This window comes from Lepidochelys kempii, chromosome 14 (genome assembly GCF_965140285.1).
Source record: "Lepidochelys kempii isolate rLepKem1 chromosome 14, rLepKem1.hap1, whole genome shotgun sequence".
Lineage (NCBI taxonomy): Eukaryota > Metazoa > Chordata > Testudines > Cheloniidae > Lepidochelys > Lepidochelys kempii.
Window position 1 is genome coordinate 26,210,113 of NC_136393.1, and position 15,690 is coordinate 26,225,802.

General features: G+C 48.3%; 1 protein-coding gene across 4 annotated transcripts in view; it reads left to right on the top strand.

The window, feature by feature from the left end:
- MYOCD (myocardin) overlaps positions 1 to 15,690 on the top strand; it is a 471,633-nt gene that overhangs the window by 428,108 nt on the left and 27,835 nt on the right. For all 4 annotated transcript variants that reach the window (XM_078848423.1, XM_078848420.1, XM_078848421.1 and 1 more), the window contains one exon: positions 6,497 to 6,658. In XM_078848423.1, coding sequence (XP_078704549.1) covers positions 6,497 to 6,658 — 162 coding nt within the window. The remainder of the gene's footprint in view (positions 1 to 6,496; positions 6,659 to 15,690) is intronic.

Here is a 15,690-nt window from a genome sequence, read left to right on the forward strand (position 1 = left end):
ATCTTGATGGCAATTAGAGTATGTAAGGGGCTTGTAGCACAAGGTATTTCATGTTGTGCCCAGTGCAGCCCTCATCATCCTTAAATAGGCATTGACAGACTGGATCAAATCCTGAGGTCCATCTAGCTCAGCATCCTGTGTTTGACAGTAGCTGGCACCTGGTCCATTGGAAGGATTCAATCATTAGAAACAAAGTTAGCTCATTTTGTGATAACTGGGAGAACCGCACGGTGACTTGCCTACCGGGTGTGAAGGTTGCGGATCTCTCAAGACATCCAGATAGACTTATGTATAGTGCTGGGGAGGAGCCGGTGGTCATGGTACATGTAGGCACCAGTGACATAGGGAGGGATAGGAGAAAGGTCCTGGAGGCCAAATTAGGCTGCGAGGTAAGAGATTGAAATCCAGGACCTCCATGGTAGCATTCTCTGAAATGCTTCCAGTTCCACGCACAGGACCAGTTAGACAGGCAGAACTGCTGGGTCTCAATGCGTGGATGAGACACAATGGTGTAGGGAGGAAAGATTTAGATTGATTAGGAACTGGGGAAACTTTTGGGAAAGGGGGAACCTATACAGGAAGGATGGGCTCCACCTAAACCAAAATGGAACCAGATTGCTGGCACTTAACATTAAAAAGGTCATAGAGCAGTTTTTAAACTAAGGGCTGGGGGAAGCCAACAGGTGCGGAGGAGCACATCGTTTAGACAGAGACATCCCTTAGCGGAGGATCTACTAATGGAAATACTGATCTGATGAGAAACAGTCACATGATCTGATGAGAGGATCTGATGAGATACAGTCAAATGAAAAAGAGTCCCGTTCAATTAGATCACGTGATGGCAGACGTTAAAAAGTGAAAAGAACAGGAGTACTTGTGGCACCTTAGAGACTAACAAATTTATTTGAGCATAAGCTTTCGTGAGTTGAAGTGAGCTGTAGCTCACGAAAACTTATGCTCAAATAAATTTGTTAGTCTCTAAGGTGCCACAAGTACTCCTTTTCTTTTTGCAGCTACAGACTAACACGGCTACTACTCTGAAACCAGTTAAAAAGTGACAATTTTTAAGTGCTTATATACAAATGTTAGAAGCCTAAATAATAAGATGGGTGAATTAGAGTGCCTCATATTAAATGAGGATATTGATGTAATAGGCATTACAGAAACTTGGTGGAATGGGGATAATCAATGGGACACAGTAATACCAGAGTACAAAATATATCGGAATAGGTCATGCTGGTGGGGGAGTGGCCTATATGTGAAAGAAAGCGTAGAGTCAAATGAAGTAATAATCTTAAATGAACCAAACTGTATCATAGAATCTCTATGGATAGTAATTCCATGCTGGAATAATAGGAATATAGCGGCAGGGATATACTTTTGACCACCTGAATAGGATGGTGATAGTGACTGTAAAATGCTCAGGGAGATTAGAGAGGCTATAAAAATTAAAAACTCAGCAATAATGGCGGATTTCAGCTATCCCCATATTGACTGGGTACATGTCACCTCTGGACAGGATGCAGAGATAACATTTTCTGACACCTTCCCCCCCATCCCCGCCAGCACCAGCGGGGGTCCTGGGCCGCATGCCACCCCAGCCCCCTCACCAAAGTAGCTGGGCCGTCCTCCCCCAGCACCCACAGGGCCCCCGAGCAGCCCCTCCCTCAAGTTTTGTTCACTGGAATTTTTAGTGATAGTCATGGACAGGTCATGTGCCATGAATTTTTATTTACTGCCCGTGACCTGTCCGTGACTTTCACTAAAAATACCCATGACTAAAACGTAGCTTTATTCATAAATGATCTGGAAAAAGAGGTAAACAGTGAGCTGGCAAAATTTGCAGATGATACAAAAGTACTCAAGATAGTTAAGTCCAAAGCAGACTGCAACGAGTTACAAAGGAATCTCACAGAACTGGGTGGCTGGGCAACAAAAAGGCAGATGAAATTCAATGTTGATAAATGCAAAATAATGCACATTGGAAAACATAATCCTAACTATACATACAAAAGGAAGGGGTCTAAATTAGCTGTTGCCAATCAACAAAAAGATCTTGGAGTCACTGTGGATAGTTCTCTGAAAACATCCACTCCATGTGCAGCGGCGGTCAAAAAAGTGAACAGAATGCTGGGAATCATTAAGAAAGGGATAGATAATAAGACAGAAAATATCATATTGCCTCTGTATAAATCCATGGTATGCCCACATCTTGAATACTGCATGCAAATCTCCCCATCTCAAAAAAGATACGCTGGAATTGGAAAAGGTTCAGAAAAGGGCAACAAAAATTATTAGGGCTATAAAACAGCTTTCGTATGAGGAGAGATTAATAAGACTGGGACTTTTCAGCTTGGAAAAGAGATGACTAAGGGGGGATATGATAGAGATCTATAAAATCATGACGTATGGAGAAAGTAAATAAGGAAGTGTTATTAACTCTTTCTCATAACACAAGAACTGGGAGTCACCAATTGAAATTAATAGGCGGAGGGTTTAAAACAAACAAAAGAAAGTATTTTTTCAAACAACGCACAGTCAGTCTGTGGAACTCTTTGCCAGAGGATGTTGCGAAGGCCAAGATTATAACAGGGTTAAAAAAAGAACTAGATAAATTCATGGTTAGGTCCATCAGTGGCTATTAGCCAGGATGGGCAGGGATGGTGTCCCTAGCCTCTGTTTGCCAGAAGCTGGGAATGGGCAACATGATGATTACCTGTTCTGTTCATTCCCTCTGAAGCACCTGGCATTGGCCACTCTCAGAAGACAGATACTGGAATAGATGGACCTTTGGTCTGACCCAGTATGGCTGTTCTTATGCTCTTAAAGTGTAAGAACCCAGAAATTGATGTGGAATAATCTGCTTCCCATGAAGTTCAAATCCTAACCCCCAATAGTCAGAGATTGACTTAAACTGTGACAAAGGACATGTAATATTCCTACCTAAATGTTTTAGCGTTAACTCCGGTAATTCTGGATAGTCCAGTTATCCATGTAAATGTCCAATTACCTAATTTATTGGCCTTGATGATATCCTGTGGCAGCGAGTTCCACAGTCTAATTGTATTTTGTATGGAAAAAGTATTTCCTTTGATCACTTTTGCAATCAGTCTGTGGTGTCCTCCAAGCACATTCCCCAAGTCTTGGGCTCGGGCCGATTTCTGACACTGCTTCCTCTTTCAACATAGCTAGTGTCCCAATAGGGCAGGCAGACTGCTCTGCAGACAATAAATCCTGACTCAAGCCTTCAGTCAGACTCCAAGTGAGCCCTGAAAGGTTGGAGGGGAGCACTCACTGCTCTGGCTGGAAACAGAACTCCTGACTTTCTTGGCAGAGCAGGGAGTGCTGGAGATCTCACACAGAGCCGTAACACACAGGAACAACATGTCGCAAACACACGGAGCAGTCAGGGCAGCTAGGCTCTCGGGTCAGCGCTGGGCCAGTTCAGCCAATGCTGCCAGAGCATCAGCTGGATGACAGGTTGAAATGCTGGAGTATTCTGTGACTGGGCAGCGAGTACACACTTTGTGCTGACAGCGAACTCATCTCTCCCTTCTTTCATGGCCCTTCTTGAGTACTTCACAGGTGCCTCCTAATTATCAGGAAGCCTCTTTTCACAGCCCCCTACAGCCTCCCAAATACTGTTCCATTCTGGACACATCTGTTCCCTATCTGCCCCATAGCACAGGGCTCGGAGAGAGAAGGGTGAATGCTGAACTGTTGCCCCGGCAGCCAAGGGAACAGATTAAACAGCTCCGCCAGGGGTCAAGGTTGGCACAAGCCAGCCATGTCCTCCCCATGTCCTAGTTGGGTGCAGGACACCTGGTGTGTTTGAACTCTCTGAGTCTCCAGCTGTTCACTCCTGTGGTTGAGCTTTGCCCTCCTCATCCCTGAAGAAAGGCCACGGCTCTCTGGAGCTCTGCTGGAGCCCACAGCCATCCACAGAGAGGCATTGTACCACGTCCTCCTCACCTTTCACAACAGCCTCCATGCCAGCAAGGATCTTGCGGGAGCCCAAGGCGCTGTTCCTGAAGCACTAGGAAACTAGTCTCACTCCAGAGACACTCCAACCCTGCCCCTTCTCCTCCCACAGAGACCAGGCCCTATGGAGCCCTCACAGAAGGGCTCCCATGGGGCCAGGAGGAAGGAGGGAGCAGGCATGCTCCTAGGCTCTCCTTCACCCTGAGAGTGAAGAGGCATTTGTTATGGCCAGAATTGTTAGGCCCTTGCTCCCTGCATGGGAAGAAGTGGAGGCTAATCCCTTCCCCATGTGCTGGAGTAACGGAGGCCCCCAGTTCCCAGTCACAGGTGCCAGGCTTTAGTGAATCGCCCTCACGTTCCATTGCAGCCTCCTATCTGGGGTGTTAGCCTGAGTTTGCCAGGAGCGTGAGTCACATCCCATAATTCTGGCACTCTGGTTTGGGGCAGCTGTTGAGTAGGAGGTAGATGCTGGCTGGTTAATTAGTGCAGTCACCTGAAAACGGTGCAAGCTTCAGTTAACCAGTGACTGGTATGCAGGAGGCACCATCTGCTCTTCGTGTCAGCTGGGATTATAAAGTGAGGACAAACAGCGACAGGAAGTTCCATGTGCTCTCCTGACTAGGCAGCTGCCGTTCTGTGAGGGAGGTGCGAGGGATACCACCTGCATGGGGGACCAGAACACCTGGGTTCTAGTTCTGGCTTTGCCACAGAGCTATTGTATAACACTGGCCTCCCTCTGCCACAGCTGTCCAGCCATATACCTCCAAGATGGCTCACATTATGCCCATTTTACAAATGGGGAAACAAAGGGCTTGGCTACACATCGAGTTATTCTGGAACAGCTCCTGGGAGTCAGTTCACAACCTACCTTAATCTGAATTAATCTGGGAGAGTAGAAGCTTTGCAGAGCAGAACAGCTGCTAAGAGACTTTCATAAGGACAAATGGGGATGACAGGGGTGAATGGCCACTCACAGGGTAGCATGAATTCATATGTCCCATCAGATCTGTAACTGGCTATACATCACACTACTGAGACTCTGAGGCTTGCGTTTTCCATAGCCCGAATTTCTTCAAAGAGTAGTTGTATTTGGAACCATAAGGGTGTGCGGTGGTACCTTCAGGTCCAGAGATGTCCCCTGACTTTACTGGCTACTGCAGGTTGGTCACACTTTATATTAAGGGTCCATTTATAAATGGTTTGTAAAGGCTTAGTAAGTGTTCAATAGATGCATGTTGCAGACATTAGTAATATGTGTTTAGGGCTGGTTCTAAACACATTCATAGAAGGTGTTAGCATCATGGTGATAAGCAATCTGTTGACATGTTGGACTTGGTGACAATCTAGAAAAACAATTGATTAACTACTTATTAAAACCTCTAGTAATCATTTACCAACTCTTTATAAACCATTTATCAATGGAGCCTTAGGATAGACCAGTAAATTCTGCCGTTTTTTCCTGTTAACTTTCCAGAGCCCATCTAGCTCTGGGAGAGGACTCGGAGAGTCATTGTTTCATAGAGTTTAAGGCCAGAAGGGACCATTATATCATCTACTCTGACCTCCTGCATAACACAGGCCATTACATTTTACCCTGTTACCCCTGTGTTAAGCCAACAATTTGTGTTTGACTAAAGCATAATTTGTGCCTTCCAGAAAGGCATCCAGTCTGGATTTGAAGACAGCAAGAGATGGAGAATCCACCACTTCCCTTGGGATTTTGTTCCTATGATTAATCACCCTCCCTGTTAACAATTTGTGCCTTATTTCCAGTTTCAATTTGTCTGGCTAAAGCTTCAGCCGTTTGTGGCTATTTCACTTTTCTCTCCTAGAATGAGAGCCCTTTAGTATCCAGCGTTTTCGTAGTACCCATGAAGGTACTTCTCCACTGTAATCAAGTTACTTTCAATCTTCTTTCTGATAAACTGAACAGACTGAGCTCTGTACATCTCTCCCTCTACAGCATGATTCTCTCCAGCCTTTGAATCATTTTTATGGTTCTTTCTACACACGCTCTAATATTTCAGCATCCAAGGAGCTGGAGTCTGCTCCCATTAGCAGGCAGAGCCAGTCCAGCTCGGGGAGAGGAGCTGGAGACTATTCTGCTCCTACATCACCCACACAATTTTTAACTAAGTTTCATTGCAGACTGTTTATTGATCAGACAGAACCCAGCATAACTCTAGGGTCCCAGGCTGAATTTGCACAGCTGGAATCTAGGGGGAAAAATCTTTTACTTGATAACTGAGAATTCTGACCTGGGAACCATTGAGAACCATGTGGAGACCCACAATCCATCCCACACACAGTCCTATGTCTAGGGAGCAGTCTAACAGCCAGTGTTCCAGGCTCAGAATACTGGAACTGATCTCTCTGTGTTTACTGCTCTAACCTGAAATGTGTTTTGTTTTGACTGTGATCCCAGAAGGAGAATCTCATTATCACTGAGCGTTCTGTAGCTAGAGCACAGGTTCAGCGGGACCTGGAACTGATGCTTTCAATTTTGGCCTTTTAGACTCAGCTGCAGAGGGGTCCATTCAAGCTACTCAGATGAAGCTGAAAAGAGCCCGACTTGCAGATGATCTCAATGAAAAAATTGCTCTCAGACCAGGTCCTTTGGAGCTGGTGGAGAAGAATATTATTCCTGTTGACTCAGCTGTGAAAGAGGCGATAAAAGGTAGGTCATGAGAGAAGCACGTCTTGTATCGCACGTGTGTGTACAGCACAGATTGATAAGGACATTGATACATATAGTGCAGTACTTAGATATGAGTCCGGCAGGAAATTACCAATACAAAGTTAAGAGTCATAACAGAACCTAAGTTAGCCCATATTATTTTCACTGCAAGCAACCCCAATCAGCAGCACATATATTCTCCTCACCAGGTCTAAGAGGAGAAAGGAAACTGTAATCTCCTCCCAGAAATGTCTCCCATTAAATTGCCTAGGTAAGAGGCTAACATGTTCAGTCACCCGTCTGTGAGTGAGCATCCCCTCCACCTATGTTAGACATCACAACCCAAATCCTACCCTATGGCTAAGGACCAAGAAGGCACAGCTTCCATCAGCCTGAGCTAGAAAGCCTCAGTGTGTTCAGTCTCTTCCTACCATCCCTTCATCTCACTTGCTCGAAGCAGAGTCCAGTTCCTTCTTTGCACAGCCAGGGGACAGCTGGGGTAAGGAATCATAGAATCATAGAATATCAGGGTTGGAAGGGACCTCAGGAGGTCATCTAGTCCAACCCCCTGCTCAAAGCAGGACCAATCCCCAATTAAATCATCCCAGCCAGGGCTTTGTCAAGCCTGACCTTAAAAACTTCTAAGGAAGGAGATTATACCACCTCCCAAGGTAACGCATTCCAGTGTTTCACCACCCTCCTAGTGAAAAAGTTTTTCCTAATATCCAATCTAAACCTCCCCCACTGCAACGTGAGACCATTACTCCTTGTCCTGTCCTCTTCTACCACTGAGAATAGTCTAGAACCATCCTCTTTGGAACCACCTCTCAGGTAGTTGAAAGCAGCTATCAAATCCCCCCTCATTCTTCTCTTCTGCAGACTAAACAATCCCAGTTCCCTCAGCCTCTCCTCATAAGTCATGTGTTCCAGACCCCTAATCATTTTTGTTGCCCTTCACTGGACTCTCTCCAATTTATCCACAACCTTCTTGTAGTGTGGGGCCCAAAACTGGACACAGTACTCCAGATGAGGCCTCACCAATGTCGAATAGAGGGGGACGATCACGTCCCTCGATCTGCTCGCTATGCCCCTACTTATACATCCCAAAATGCCATTGGCCTTCTTGGCAACAAGGGCACACTGCTGACTCATATCCAGCTTCTCGTCCACTGTCACCCCTAGGTCCTTTTCCGCAGAACTGCTGCCTAGCCATTCGGTCCCTAGTCTGCAGCTGTGCATTGGGTTCTTTCGTCCTAAGTGCAGGACTCTGCACTTATCCTTATTGAACCTCATCAGATTTCTTTTGGCCCAATCCTCCAATTTGTCTAGGTCCCTCTGTATCCTATCCCTGCCCTCCAGCGTATCTACCACTCCTCCCAGTTTAGTATCATCCGCAAATTTGCTGAGAGTGCAAACCACACCATCCTCCAGATCATTTATGAAGATATTGAACAAAACCGGCCCAGGACCGACCCCTGGGGCACTCCACTTGACACCGGCTGCCAACTAGACATGGAGCCATTGATCACTACCCGTTGAGCCCGACAATCTAGCCAACTTTCTACCCACCTTAGAGTGCATTCATCCACCCCATACTTCTTTAACTTGCTAACAAGAATACTGCGGGAGACCATGTCAAAAGCTTTGCTAAAGTCAAGAAACAATACATCCACTGCTTTCCCTTGATCCACAGAACCAGTAATCTCATCATAGAAGGCGATTAGATTAGTCAGGCATGACCTTCCCTTGGTGAATCCATGCTGAATCAGTCAGGGCTTGGGAGGCACCCCCACGGCGTTAGTGCACAGATACTTGGTTGGCATTTGCTTGGTTGGCTGGTTGGTTTTGTGCCTCTGCCTGAAGTGCCAGGCAGTGGCCAGGAGGACTGGGACAATGAGTATGCCTGATGATGGGGATGAGAGGTCATGCTGTGTGTACCATGTGGGCCTTGGTGCCCCCTGCCACTCCCTGGAGTGTCATTCCACTTACTTAGACTTGTGCAAAGTGGGTGTAAAACGGTCCCCAATCAGAAAGGTGGTGCTTTGCACTCACTCTGCACTGGTGTAAACAGCCTCAAGGCCCAGGAAGGGATGAGTCAGGCCCTGTGTGTCTGCACTGCAGCTCAGCAGTGCCCCAAGAGAGAGCAGCCAGGCTGGGGCTGTTCTCTGATGCAGAGGCCACAGGACTCATGTTAGTGAACACAAGGGGTTTCCTCTCTTCAGGATGCTGAAGACACTCCCCCCTGCATCTCCTGGCTCTCTGGCTCACCTGAGACGAACAGCTTGTCACCCTGGGGTCTTGGTAAGGGCTGGCCCAGGCTGTGCCGTTAGGGCATGGACTGCTCGCTCTGGCACACTAAGCTGCCATGCTGACTCACCAAGGGGATAAAGCCCGCTCAGAGCCCCAGCCCTTTCTGAGTGAAATATACAGGGGCACTTTCCACAGCCAAATGCCCTAGCCCCACGGAGTTCTCTGACTCAGAGCAGTGGCTCTGCGGCACAGCACCCCACGCTGTCACTCGGTAATTTGGGGTTTGGAACAGCCCTGGGGAGCCTGGCAATGGCCAGTGGGAATGGCGGGAGAGCTGTAGACTAGAAAATGCAGGTTGCAGTGCTCAGGCAGATGCAGGGTCAGGACTGCTACTACCCTGTCAGCCTGCAGATAGCACCTGCGGGAGGGATGGAGCCCAGCCCAGCCGTGCTCTCTGTTAGTATTTCTGCATGGGGCTGGTACTGTTCCAGACACCCAAATGAAAAGGCACTTTCAATCCTGCCAGCATCACTCCCAATACAGGAAGTATCTGAAGGCGAGAAACGAGAGACCCAACAGATCCCAGCAGTGACAGGCCAAGAAGGCTTATCTGTACACAATCCTGGCCCATTCATGGAGGGATCTGATCCAGCTCTACTAAGTCTTGCCATTGACTTGAATGTGGCCCTGAGAGCTGGTCCCATGCAGCCCAAATTCCTTGTTCAATAACACTCAGTCACTAATTGTCACGGATTATTTGCACTGGCCTGCCAGTTATGTGTGCAGCCCAGTGAGGGCGTTCAGTGTCCTGGTTAGTGCTCAGGGTGAGCTGGAGCCAGTGGTAGGGGCTCTGCTCACCAGGAACTTAGACTCTTTGGCAATATTGACTTTAGAATGACACAGGAAGTGGTGTGAGAAGCAGGAAGCTCTTTGACTCTTGGTTCGGCTAAGAACCCAGCATGTAGAACCTGAGCTATTCCAGCCCATGCTGAGCCAACTCGGCAGAGCACTGTTGAGCAGAGTGAAGCCTGCAGATTTCCCATGCTGTCATGTGCAGAGGTTTCCTTTCTTGGCCCCTGTTATTGTCACTGTTCTGGTCTTGGTATATTCTGCTCATGGTGAACCACAATGTGCACCTTTAAGGCCCAGTGTTGTACGGGTCATACCACTATAGTTCAGGGTCCAGTGTCATGCCCTGATTTCTCATGCTTGTAACTTTTCAATACACTAGCCTGAAATGTTTTGGGCTGGGTGCCTGCCTGAAGATTGTTGTTTTTTTTAAAGGGGGTTTAAGACAAATCTCGTCAGCCGTTTTTAAATGATGGAAGAGTGGAAAAAATACATTTCCTACTTTACAAAAACTCCATAGCCATGTCTTTGAATGCAGCTGTGTCAGAAAGAGCTGAGGTTTGGAGGCTGGAAGGTTGCTCGGGGAAGAGTGCTCGAGGAGGGTTAGGGCCTTTGCCCAGCTGGAAAACAACCTATGGTAGGCACACTTGCAAAAGGCATCCTGGTCATGGCCTGTGCATTGGGATGTGCACACTAACCCACCTGGGAATCATGGACTCCAGGGAACCCCCCCTAGCATGAGGGAGGGTGGTTTGGAAACCTGGGTCAGAGGCTGTGTTCAGACTTTGCTCAGTTCCTGGCTCCTCCCTTGCCCACCAAGCAACACGAGAGCGTACATTGATCTCAGGCCTTAAAGGTAACAGACAATGGACAAGAACGTGGCTTTGTGCTCTGTGCCCTTCTGTGATACACCAAGACGGCCTGCAAGGTTTTTCTTCCCAACCATTTTCTGCTTGTGGAATGTCTGGGATTTCAAGGGTTTTTCTACCACAGATGAGCCAATGAGGGCCTCAGTCTCTTCTCATTGACCCCAGCATACATCAGGAGTAAGTGGAGTTAGCTGAGCGTAAAGCTGATATGAGGTCAGAATCAGACACCTGGCATGGGACCTTTCTGAGCTCACAATAAACTGGGCAGGTGTGTCTGAATCTTGAACAAAGAGAGCCTTTCTCCCAAGTGCTTGTTAGGGGCTTCAATTAAATAGGGCTTAACAACCAAAAATTTTAAACGGTCTTACTAAAAATGTCTTCCCCTGTTCAAAAGCTTAGAGTCATTCTCTTGTCAGGCCCTGCAATGGCAGCATCAGAGTAAAAATATGAAAAAGCACAATGTGTCCTTAAAATCAGCTTAATCTAGTCTGGGCCCACCAGCTCCAAAACATTTGAATTGTAATCCTATGATTATTGCATGACATCACTATGGGGCAGAGCTGGGTTGTTTGGGTGCCTTACCTGTGCTTTGCCACATATCAGCATCTTTGAATTTCTATTAAGAATTACCCCGATGGTGTATTTCCTGGGTTTATAACACTTTGTTTTAGAATAATTACAACGTACTGGTAATGGGGTTTTGCCCTAAATTAGTAATATGTGCTCTCAGCCTTAGCTCCAACTGATCACAGCTTGTGTCTGGAAATTAATACCTTATTATTTGAGAAATCATCCATGGCCACACAATTCAAGAGTGTGGTCTCTAGCCAGCCTCAACTCCTGCCAGTAGAAATGCAGGCTGAGAGCCTGCCTGACACAGCAAGTCTTCCTGCAGCAGGCTCAGAGGGGTGGAAGGTGCATGCAATCCCTACTTTAAGAAGGCTTGGAGCTAGCTGGTGCAGCTTGACAGTGGGATGGCACTGCCCTGGGAGAGGTGTGGCCAAGGTGCCCAGGAATGCACTGGTTTAACCTCTCTCCTAGACAACTTCCCCGTGATGGGCAGAGGAGCCCCCACCATGAGTTTAAGGTGTTCTTCCCAGCAGAACAACCAGGAGACGGTTTGCCTGCCCTGGGGGTGAATCCCACCTGGGCACAGCAACCAGTGGGTGAATTTACCCTTTATTGGCTGTTCAGACACAAAGGGGCAGAGTCAAGGGCACATCCTTAAACAAACCTTCTGGGGTTCTTGAATGCTGAGCGCTGAACTGTGCAGCACGACATGAAGTTAGTGCTTGCCTTTAGATTTATGTAGCAAAATGCCTAAGTCAAAGGAGCAGCACGGTGTGTTTGCCAGGTCCATGATTCCCCTGGGGGTCTGCAGCCCAGGCTCGGACACGGAGCAGAGAGGAACACTGCTATTCTGAAACTTTGAGTCTTTTGTTTTTGCAATACCAGAAAAATGACGGGGTTTAAAATTGTCTTACTGTAACCTTGGAATTTTAAATGTTTATACAGTGGAAAGTATAGTTGACATATTCATCTAATCACATCCAACAGGGTGAAAGAAAAGTGCTGAAGCCAGTCTAGATCCCTAATGTCCCAGCAACAGGAGGCTGCCTGTGCTCCACATAGCTGAGGGGTGATCTAATAGCCTTTTTTACCAGGTCCTTGTCATCACTCTGTCCAATGCACTCAGGAGGACAATACGCAGTACACTAAAAACAGCCCCAAGCAAACACCATCCTGCCTGAGATTACAGCAGAGGCATGGGATCATGAAACAACATGGATAGCCGCAGATTGCAGTGAGAGCAAGAGAGATAAGCCGAGCATTCCCCTCTCCCCGCTCCATGCAGACCCTTGGTATCAAGACGTGAAGTAAGAGGCAGCACATTCCAACCATGCTCTGGAGTGCCATGTTGTCCCTGACTGAGGTCCCCTCGGCTCACTTGTTTGGTGTGTATCGCCTCTTGGAGGGGATTTAAATGCCTCCTAATTGCCAGCCCAGCTGTATTATTAGGAAAAACTATTTCAGTAGGAGGGTGGTGAAGCACTGGAATGGGTTACTTAGGGATGTGGTAGAATCTCCATCCTTGGAGGCTTTTAAGGCCCGGCTTCACAACGCCCTGGCTGGGATGATTTAGTTGGGGATGGTCCTGCTTTGAGCAGGGGGTTGGACTAGATGACCTCCTGAGGTCTCTTCCAACCCTAATCTTCTATGATTCTATATGAGGCTAAGGATGGTAACGTGTTGGAATTTGATAGGGTTCCTTCAAAGCTCCAGACAGCAGGAAGACTGAAGGTGGATAATTTGCCATCTGTCATGCTATGTCACCCAGTTCTCAGGACAGCGCTCACCAAGACAGCAATTGTCACCACCTGAGCACCCTGCCGTTGAGTCAGCTCTCGGCATCACAGAAACCCCACAGTATTTGAAGCTCCTGTGGCTATTTTTTGGCATATTTTGGTACAACACTGCTCCATGCCCTTGCCTGCGCACCCTTCCTAGACCTCCCATGGTATCTTAAGAATAAAAGGTGCCATCAGCTTCCACAGGTTTCCACCAGAAAAGCTCCCTTTCCTGGCCTTTCCAGAACCAGCAGCTGGTTTCAACAGGCCTAGAACAACCATTCTGTGCTGCATGACACCTAATTTTGGTTTCTGGGTGTTGCTGGCTCCTGCAGCTTCCCTGGCACAACAGTTCTTAAGGCTTATGGTGACAGAGAAATCCTTGAACCAGTGACCTGCACTGACAGGGAAGGTGCAGACAGGGTGCCCACCGGGTGCAATGGAGTATGTTAGATCCTGGCAGAAGCCAGGCAGGCAGCACGTGCACTTCTGGAGGGAGAGCAGCCTGTCTGCAGCCTGGAAATCACAACCTGACAGCCTTGGGAGGGGAACACAGCCCATTGCTGGAGGGAGACAGCAGCAGCTGCAGCAGGCAGATCCAGGGCAGTGCCCTGCAGGCAAGAGGATGGCATGGAGGAAGGAGCCCACTGAGACAAGTTTACCTCATTATCCCTCTCCTTGGCTGCCCTGGGGCTGAGGTTGCGGGGTTTGTTCCAATAGTTGGAGCCCTTGTGCTGAGGGTATTTGCACCCTGGAGACCCTGGCAGCCCTACCAAACCACTTGTGTGTTACTCCTGATACATGAATGTTAGTGGGACTGGAGCCCTTTGAGCCCAGTGCTAGGAGTACTGCGGCTCATGGCTAGGCGAGCAGCTCCCAGACCACTAGAGTGCGTAGCCCAGCACTTAGCCAAGCTCTGCACTGGGGGACCTGTGGTATTTCCTCCCACCATGTGCCTTGGGCAGATGAGCACAGACTCCAGGAGCTCCCCTAGTGCATAGCTGGCGACAGCAGGGCCAGTGACTTAGCAAGCTATTCCACACACATGATGGAGTCTCTCATCTGCTTTCTCCCTCCGGAGAACACACCCTGTGCAAAGAGAATGGGCGATAATGCCTATCTGGTCAGACAGAAGGCAGAGGTCAGAACACGTCGAAGTGTGTTGGTGAGAAGCTGCACACTGCTAGGCTTGGAGCACGGACAGGTGGACCACTCTTCCCCAGCCCTTCCTCCTTCCCCAGCTGTCCCCGAGCTATCTGAGTGCAGAGCTGCATGATAAGATTGGGCAGCATATGACCACAGCAGCAGTAATCCTTCTGTTACCCACCTTCCTGCCTAAGCCTTCCAGGGGGGTCTTGCAAAATAGCCTTGCTTTTTCAGCACTTTGCTTATCAGCACAACCCTGGGGTCAAGAGCTCTTGTCCATCTGAATATGGGACACTGCCCTGGGAATCCTCTGGACCAGGCTTTGGTGGGATTCCGGACGCGCAGTTAGTCATTTGGAGCATTTCTTCCAACTCTTTGTACTTTGTGCAGAGAAGCCAGGGGAGGGGAGGGGCCTGGAGATTTGAGACCTTTGTTTGATTCACGCCTTGGCTTCTCTGCGGAGGCTCCAGACAGGCTCAGTGCATCCATTGGTTTTGTGATTTAAACATTTGTCCAGTGGGAGGAGGACCCCCCCGCTCAGTCATTTCACACAGGCTGCTGGGCACTAGCCCCTCTGGTGAGAACAGTTTCACATACCTCTGGATTCAAAGCAACCGCCTAGGTAGGAAACACTCACCCCGAGCTACTTCCTGAGTCTACCAGTCCTGGTGTTCTTTGGAGACGAACACCACACTCCTATTCTGCAGTTAAGTACCTCAATCTGTATTCAGGCTCATAACCCCACAACCTGATTTGCAGAGGTGCTGAATACCTGCAGCTCCCATGGACTACACTTGGTGCAGTAGGGGGTCTATTACACTATTTCCCAGGCTCCAATTGCCTAACCAAGTTCCTAGGATCCCCCACTTTCCCTAAAGACCCTGAGTCAACAGCGTCCCATTCACTAGAGGGGAGCAGAATCACTGTGCTGCGTTTGCCCACGAGAGTGTCGCTCACGAGTGTGCTGCCTTCACAACATGCCCAGTGAGGCCAGTGAGAGAGCAGGAGCCCGGGTCTCCGTATTTTTGCACATCCATGTTGGGAGGACACATATTAGGGCTTAATGATTGAAATGCCCCAAGTTTCCAGGGCCTGATCCCCACAGCCTGCTCTGGAGCAGATGGATACAAATGGGAAACAGACAGACACATCTGAAATAAAATCAGTTCAAAGGATGATAACCAGAATAAGCCAAAATCTGTCTGCAGCATAGAGATTTCAATGGGGCAGGTTTTTCAAAATCTCTCCCTACTGCCCTCTGTGACGCTCTTCCCTGTCTCTCTACATGATCCTGCAGGGCACTGTCCTCTGGCGCTCCTGCAGTCTGAGCAGCTTGCCTGACCTCTCCCCTCATGGACTCTCCATCTCAGCTCAGATCTCAGCTGCACTTCTGTGAGCCCCTTACTAGAAGGCCCAGATGTGTACAGAGTATTAGGCATAAAACGGGCACAGAGACACCAAAACCTGATATGATTTTCCGGGAGTTGTTTCTTGGGCACGCCAATGGGATGCCTATGTTTGAACACTTGTATGAAAGATGCTGCACAAAATACAGCTCCACATCACAGCC